The 8,577-nt window shown below is 45.6% G+C and overlaps 1 protein-coding gene across 1 annotated transcript in view; it reads left to right on the top strand.

Moving 5' to 3' along the window:
* The window catches only part of ITGA2B (integrin subunit alpha 2b), a 53,723-nt gene that overhangs the window by 43,417 nt on the left and 1,729 nt on the right, over positions 1-8,577 (top strand). Inside the window, exon 29 of the mRNA XM_044418640.1 lies at positions 3,662-3,784. Within this exon, the coding sequence (XP_044274575.1) occupies positions 3,662-3,784 (123 nt within the window). The remainder of the gene's footprint in view (positions 1-3,661; positions 3,785-8,577) is intronic.

Here is an 8,577-nt window from a genome sequence, read left to right as displayed (position 1 = left end):
ATGGGCCTTAGGAAGTCTGAGCAACAACAAAGCTAGTGGACGTGACAATATTCCAGCTGAGCTATTCAAAATCTTAAAAGACGATGCAGTAAAAGTGCTACACTCAATATGCCAGCAAATTTGGAAAACTCAGCAGTGGCCACAGGATTGGAAAAGGTCAGTTTACATTCCAATCCCAAAGAAGGGTAATGCCAAAGAATGTTCAGACTACCGCACCATTGCACTCATTTCACATGCTAGCAAAGTGATGCTCAAAATCCTACAAGTGAGGCTCCAGCAGTATGTGGACCGAGAACTACCAGAAGTACAGGCAGGATTTCAAAGAGGGAGAGGAACTAGAGATCAAATTGCCAACATACGCTGGATCATGGAGAAAGCTAGGGAATTCCAGAAAAACATCTACTTCTGCTTCATTGACTATGCTAATGCCTTTGATTGTGTGGATCACAACCAATTGTGACAAGTTCTTAAAGAGATGGGAGTACCTGACCATCTTATTTGTCTCTTAAGAAACCTATATGTGGGTCAAGGAGCAACAGTGAGAACTGGGCACAGAACCACTGATTGGTTCAAAATTGAGAAAGGAGTTTGGCAAGGCTGTATGCTGTCACCCTGCCTATTTAACTTACATGCAGAGCACATAATGAGAAAGGCGGGACTGGATGAATCACCAGTTGGAATTAAGATTGCTGGGAGAAATATCAACAACCTCAGATATGCAGATAATACCACTCTCATGGCAGAAAGTGAAGAGGAACTAAAGAGCTTCTTGATGCAGGTGAAGGAGGAGAGCACAAAGGTTGGCTTGAAACTCAACATCAAGAAAACTAAGATCATGGCATCCGGTCCTCTCACTTCCTGGCAAATAGATGGGGAACAAATGGAGGTAGTGACAGATTTTACTTTCCTGGGCTCCAAGATCACCCCAAACGGGGACTGCAGCCAAGAAATTAAAAGACGCTTGCTCCTTGGGAGGAAAGCTATGGCAAATCTAGACAGCATACTAAAAAGCAGAGACATCACCATGCCGACAAAAGTGCGTATAGTCAAGGCTATGGTTTTCCCAGTTGCAATGTATGGCTGTGAAAGCTGGACCATAAGGAAGGCTGAGCGCCAAAGGATTGAGGCCTTTGAATTGTGGTGCTGGCGGAGACTCCTGAGAGTCCCTTGGACAGCAAGGCGATCAAACCGGTCAGTCCGAGAGGAGATCAACCCTGACTGCTCTTTAGAAGGCCAGATCCTGAAGATGAAACTCAAGTACTTTGGCCACCTAATGAGAAGGAAGTACTCCCTGGAGAAGACTCTAATGCTGGGAACAATAGATGGCAAAAGAAGAAGGGGACGGCAGAGGATGAGGTGGCTAGATGGAGTCACTGAAGCAGTTGGTGTGAGCTTAAGTGGACTCCGGACAGGAAGGCCTGGAGGAATGTTGTCCATGGGGTCACAATGGGTCAGACATGACTTTGCGACCTACAACAACAACAACAAGGGTATGAATAGCAATGATGAAATCTACATATAAACTGAAATAAATAGAAATCAATTTAGAGATGGATATTTCTGTAATTCATTTCAGTATGTCTACTGTAAGCAGAATTTATATAGAAGCTTGCTTTATATTGTTCCCCTTTTTGTTTTTGAATAGAAAAAGTTATTGCAAATTTCAACAACATAAAACCATTAAAAGAAAAGAAAAAAGTAGCTGCATCAATTTGAGGGTATTAATTATGATTAATAGACATGAAATTAATCTGACTAGGATGAAATGACATACACATAAACTAAGAATCTGTAACTTGATTCTCATCCATTTCAGTTCTACTTTAGGACTCAGGTTGGACTTCAATGTCACATTTCACAACTTTTGTCTAAATGCAATGCAACGTGGGTGCAGAATCAGGAAGCCCATGGTGCGCTCTGGGTAACATTATACAGTGTAGCAAAAGTGATCTCACCATGCATCTTTTGCAATCTAAGGTGCTTGTTTTCAGGCCAGAGAATGAGTGTTTAGGTAAATGAAGACCCACATACTTTCTAACCGAATACCCTATTGAAAATAGAGGTGTGCGTGCAACATTATTTTCACAGCAGGAATCATTGTTTGAGCTCTTGCCCACTTCCAGGTAGCTAAAGGCATGCTGGATTCATTTGTTCCTCAATAACTCGTCCTGTTCTGATTTAAAAAGCAGAGATACATTGGAGATTGCTCTTCTGGAGAGCCTGGGGTGTGGTGGCTGAACCGTGAAGTCAAATTAAATTCATTGGTTCAGTTTGGGCAACCGTCTCTTAGGATGTTTGATTCTGTGCACCTTCCCTTCATGCTGTGAGCCAGCAACCCAGGAAGCCTCTAATTAGCCAGTGCTTTCCAATTCATCCAAACAAGTTGGAGTAGATTCTCAATTGTTCCCGAACTAGCAACCCTAGTGAAGCGCTTTTCTCTTTCAGAAAGGGAGGAACAATGGAGTTGTTTGTACAGTCAAAGAGTCATTCACATCTTGGGGTATCAACTAATTTGTTTAATTCAACATACAATTGTACAAACACAGCCTTGCTAATGTGATTTTAACAGGACAGTTTCAAAAAGAAAATGCAACTTCAGGGACTCAAAAACTGAGACTGTCCCAGATAGATAGGGATAGCTGGAGCACAGAGACGTGGGGATATACAGTGGTACCTTGGCTCATGAATTTAATCCATTCCAGGACTCTAGTTGTGACCCAAATTGGTCATGAGCCAAGTTAATTTTTCCCATAAGGTTCAATGTAAATAAGGTTAATCAGTTCTGCAACTATTTTTTTTTAATCAGAAAAATGTGAAGCAAAGTGACAAAGAACAACAAAGATTGCGGCCATCTCCCCGCCCACCCCCAGCATCCCTCCCTGCGCCCATCATTTCGGCATGCTGGGGGCGGGGACCAGATGGGCACGATCGCGGGCATGCTGGGTGGGGAGAGACAGGCACGAACGTTGGTGTGTTGGGGGGCGGGGAGAAGGGTGTGAATGCGGGCAGGTTTGGGGGAGACAAGTGTGATCATGCTGGGGGAGGAGATGGCAGAGATCAAGGTTGTACTCATGCAGGAAAGACAGGTGCAATTACGCGCGTGCTCGTGCAGGGAAGTCAGACACGATCTGGCTGTCTTCCCCCCTACCCCCGCCCCCAGCACAATCACGGCCATCTCTCCACTTGGGGGGTGGGGAGATGGCTGTGATCACGGTTGCCACCCAATGAGGAGTTCGCGACCTGAGTCAAAATTTTTATGAAAGTTTTGTTCGTGACCCAATTTGGTCGTGAACTGAGGCGTTTGTGAGCTGAGGCACCACTATATTATGAAGTTTGTCAGTAGGAAAACCAGGTGAGATGAGGGAGGAGTAGGCCAAGTATTGGATGTTGCTCAGCTGTGCTTGCTTAGCCAGTGGGTGGAGTGGAGGGCTAGCTGTTGGGTGGAACAACCCACAAAATGTCTAATCCCAAGGCCAGATAACCTGTCATTGGCAATGCTACAAATATCTCTTGGTTTTGGAGCAGGAAGTTAGAGAAGGATCACCATTTTATTGGGTCTTGGGTGTCAAAAACTCCAACAAATTTGGACAACTCTGTTGCGATCACTTTATGGATACATCAGTATATTTGTGGTCTCCACTTGGCTTTCTCCCCTCCCTAGGCTGAAACACTGGTTGAGTGGGTGGACCCCAATGCCGAGAGGAATATTCCAGTAGGGTGGATCATAGCAGCAGTGCTGACGGGACTTCTGCTCCTCACAGTCACCATGATCATTCTTTGGAAGGTAAGCGAAGCGCTGGGGCAGGCAGAGCCAACCACAGAGGTGACGTGGCCCCCTGGATTCCAGGGCTGCCTGCCTCTTCAGGTGTACAGACATTCTGCAGAGGGAGACCTTGCTTTTCCTTTTTGGGGAGAAAGACAGGGGCACTTCAATGGTTCACAAACTGGGGGGTATCCCACCTATTCTGGAGAGGCAATGGAATGGAAGCTTTGTGATGTCCATCACTCACCGGGAACACAGATAGAGTCATAAAGGGGAGGAAATGATGACATTGAAAATGAAGATGAGAAAATGTAAATGATAAAGGTAGATATTCTCTGTTTTGCTGATAGAATAGAGCATGTGATGGCAAAGCACATTCAGACAATCCTGAATAATTCTATTAATCCTGAATAATTCTATTTTCACCTGACTTTAAGGGAGGACCAGTAGCTCAGAGGTAGAGTGCATGCTTTGTATGCCAAAAAGCCCAGGAGAAACTCCTTCTGAAACCCTGGAGAGGTGTTGCCAGTAAGAGTGGACAATACTGAGCTAGGTAGCTTGCAAGCTTGCAAGGGGATAATGCAGTTTTGGTGGGTTTGCTTGAGCATGGCAGCTCTCAGTACTGTGGATCATCGAATCATAAAATAATGGAGTTGGAAGGGACATATCAGGCTCCCTCCTCAATGCAAGACTCCAGTCAAAGCATCCCTGACAGGTGGCTGTCCAACTGCCTCTCAAATGCCTCCAGTGTGTGAAAGCCCACAATTCCCCATGGTAATTCATTCCGTTGCCATACTGCCCTAATAGTCAAGAAGTTTTTCTTGAAATCCAACTGGGAGCGGGCCCTTTATTCCATGTCCTGCATTCTGGGATGATTGAGAAGAGATCCTGGCCCTCCACTGTGTGGCAGCCTTTCATATATTCATATACCCAAAAAGTGCTATCATAACTCCCTCAAACGTCTCTTCTCAAGGCTAAACATGCCCAGCTCTTTCAATCTCTCCCCTTTAGGCTTTGTTTCCAGTTGCCTGATCATCTTTGTTGCCTTCTTCTTAACTTTTTCCAGATTGTCTGCATCTTTCTTGAAGTTTGGTGCCTGAAACTGTGCATAGTACTCAAGATGGGACCTAACTAGTGGTTAGGGGAGGGGAGCCAGTGCATAGAGGGGAGCCAGTGCCTCACATGATTTAGAAGCTATACTACTGTAAATGCAGCCCAATATAGCATTAGCTTTTTTTGCATCCGCATCACATTACTGACTCATATTCAGCCTGTAATCTATAACAATTCCACATGCCTTCTGACCTGCAGTAATTGTTGAGCCAAGTATTCCCCATCTTATACTGGTTCCCTTTCCTAGATGTAGAACTTGGCATTTGTCCCTACTGAATTTCACACCATTATTTTCAGCCCACTGCTCCAGCCTATCAAGATCACTTTGAGTGTTATTTTTGTCTTCCAGGGTATTAGGTATGCCACCAAATGTTGTTGCAAATCTGGCCAGCATTCCCTATACCTCAAAATCCAAGTCATTAATAAAAACATTGAAGAGTGCTGGGCCTAGGACTGCCCTGTGGTACTCTACTAGTCACTTCTCCCCAGTCTGAGGAGAATCCTTTTGATCCATTGTGTACTATGCAATAAGGAAGTGGAAAATATGGATGCATTGATTTTCACATGCTACTAGGTGGCCTCCTCTCACTTCCCAGAATCCCTTAGGCATGTGCAGATTATCTTCACCAGCTCCTGACACAGTTTTCACTTGGGGTGTCTAGTCTGGCTGTCTAGATGGTTCTTGTCTGATTGGATAGAAATTGAGGATGCAGCTTCAGTCCTTGAACACTTTCTCGTAGATCAAGCCTTACAGGAATTGGTTTTGCTGCTTAACATATTTGGGAAGCCATTAGGACACATCATCCAGAGTTTGGAGTGAGATGCTGTCAATTTGCTGATGAGACCTAGTTTCAGTTACTAAACATCTCTGTCCCAGCTCAGGGTCTGGAGGCCATGGCCTAGTGAATGTGGACTGAATGAGTGAAGTCTAGATAAGTCACAGGTGATGCTGGTAAGCTCTCCCCAAACCTTGGAGAAGGTATACTTTGACTGGGTTGTAATTTGCTTGCTGGAACACATTTGAAGTCTGGGGGTTCAAAGCTCTGCTTTTTGATAAGCGGGTTATGGCAGTTCTTAAGAGTGCTACAGAAATGGATCTGACATCTCATCAAGAATTATGAATCTTCCATAAATACAGAACAGTGCTTAAGTTCAATCACTCTTTGTCCCAAAGATGAAACAAGTTTTTTTAACAGCTCACTAACTGAGCTGGCTGATGCAGTGTGATGTTAGAGCAATTATCCTGGGCAACTCCAACATTCATGCACAGATGAGATGGTCTCCTTGACAACCATGGAGTTGGCTCAAATTAATCATTCATTCAGCAGGACACACCATCCATTTGGACTTTGCCTCAAGGGGGAAGCAGTTTGATTTGGATATAGAAGGCACTGTGGTGACTTGGTTGTTACATATGATCAGACCACATGATCAATTTATTTCATAGCATCTGTTCCCTGGTGTGTGAGAGGTGGGGAGGGGGCACTGAGGTGTTTTGCCCTTGAAGACTGATGTAATTGAATTCCTGAATTCTCTGAGGGATTTTCCAGAGCTGGTAACCCTTTGATGGCCTTAGCCTCACTATGGAATGGAAAGCAACATGAGCAAGAGGTCTCTTGAGCTTCAGGTGGTTCCCTAGTCCTCTGAAGAACTCAGACCAATGAAACTGGATGGGTGACAACCAAAGTACTGGTGGTGTAAGACTCAATGTGAGGCCCACCAAACATGTGTTAGAGGAACATATCATACTGATTGCTTGACAGTGAGGGCTGCGAAGAAAGCTTAGCTGCTGCCTTAATTACATCCCTGAACACTCTTCTGCGTAGCACAGGCATTTGGAGGTTTTCTTAATGGTGGTTTGTATACTTGTAGCTCTTTTACCCACCATATTGCTTCTCAACCCTCACTAACCATGGGGGCTTGACTGGGTGAGTCCAGGGAATGGTGAGTGTATCTCCATCATGAGGGGTGGCCCCTGCTGCCCTTAAGGAGGCATTGGTACAGCCATCCCTGGGGGAAAAACCACTCCTGGATCCAAAGATTTATCACGACTGCTCACCAGGGGTGATTATCCCCTTTTGGGACAAATTGTTTGAGAAGGTGGTGATAACTCCAGCACAGGCATGATTGGAGCATGTTGTTCATCTAGATGTATTCCTGCCTGGATTCTGGTCCAGTTATGAGATGAAATCGGCCTCAGTTGCCATGATGGACAACCTTACCAGGAGAGGGACAAAGGGGCTATCACTCTGTTAATCTTACTTAGAGCCTTTTGATAGCATCAATTGTGCTGTCCTCTTGGATTGACTCTGCACTGAGGGCAATGTGTTAGGGTGGTTCAGCTCTGATCTGCAGGACAGGTCCCAGGGAATAGTCCTAGGAGACTGTACATCAGGGGACTGCATATCTTAGCGTTCTTGCTGTGGGTGCCACACAGTAATATTTTGTCTCCAGTGCTGTTCACTGTCCATTTGAAGCCATTGGGTACAGTCATTAGGGGATCTGTGTCTAGGTGCTTTCAGTATGCTGGTGACACCCAGCTCTATTTCTTAGTGTTAGCAGGTCTTGAGGAAGAAGTCAAAGCCTCCTTGATCCACTGCTTTTATCAGCTTGTCCAAAGTCAATAAGTGTTTTAAGACAGATTTTATTGGGACGACTGTCCTAGTTCCATACACTGGCAGTCTGCTTAAAGGGATTAGTTCTCCATAAACAACAACAGAGTAATCTCTGCCATTCAAGGGATGGATCTCCTCTTCCCTGAGAAACAGTCCTTGCCTCTGCAATATCCAAGGAAGGTATCTGCACTCAGCCTCACCCTGCCGACTGCTTCTCAGACAGTGCCCCTGGCTGTTTTGCCTCTAATATGCAATTCCATCCAAGCCAGCACCTCCTCCTACCCCCAAGAGTCAAACCAGTAGGTTGCTCAGTCAGCCCTGGCAGTCCAGGGTTATAGAAAGGAGGGTGGAAAGCCTTTATTTCCCTTAGGGAAGCAGGCTCTCTGGCCAGCCTGATCTTAAACAGACTATAATTTGATTCTTTGCCCCAGTCAGGCACTGCCCTTGCCTCACAATATGTATATTTTCCTCCTCTTTCTAAGTTCTTTCCTCCTCCGTTCCCCTGCCTTGCCTTCCTCACTCTCCTTCTCTGCCTCCTTCCTCTGTCCCCTTTCAGTTAGGCATCTGTTCGTCACCCTCCTCCTTGCTCTCCATCTTCCTTCTATTCTCCCCGCTTATCCATGACTTGCTTCACCATCCCTTGCATCAGGGGATGCTCATTTGGGCTGATGGAGCAAGCTGCAAGGGAGCAAAGACTGGTGGCATCTTCAGCTCAAGCCCACCATCCACAGCTGTCCTGTGCTTGCCCTGGGAAACCCAACAAAGCCGCGGTGACTTGCTGAGCACTTGAAGCTCTGATAACGCCTCACGCATGGTTACGGGTGAACCTAAGCGCATAGCCTAGGTCAGTGCTGGAATACAGTGGTGGGCTGGATGGGGGCTCATAAACTGAACCAGAATCCTAATAAGATGGAGGCATTGTGGGTAAGTTATTTCCAGGTCTGAAAACTGAGGCATTACCAGCTCTGTATGCAGTTGCCTGCCCCCTGTTTGCAGTTTGAATGTATTTCTGGGTCCATCACTGTCACCGGAGGCCCAAGTCACTTCTTTTATTGCAGAACAGATGTTATGCACATGCATCAGGAA

The sequence above is a fragment of the Varanus komodoensis genome, unplaced genomic scaffold (genome assembly GCF_004798865.1).
Source record: "Varanus komodoensis strain SLA01 unplaced genomic scaffold, ASM479886v1 scaffold92, whole genome shotgun sequence".
Classification (NCBI taxonomy): Eukaryota; Metazoa; Chordata; class Lepidosauria; order Squamata; family Varanidae; genus Varanus; species Varanus komodoensis.
This window is presented reverse-complemented; position numbering and strand designations above follow the sequence as displayed.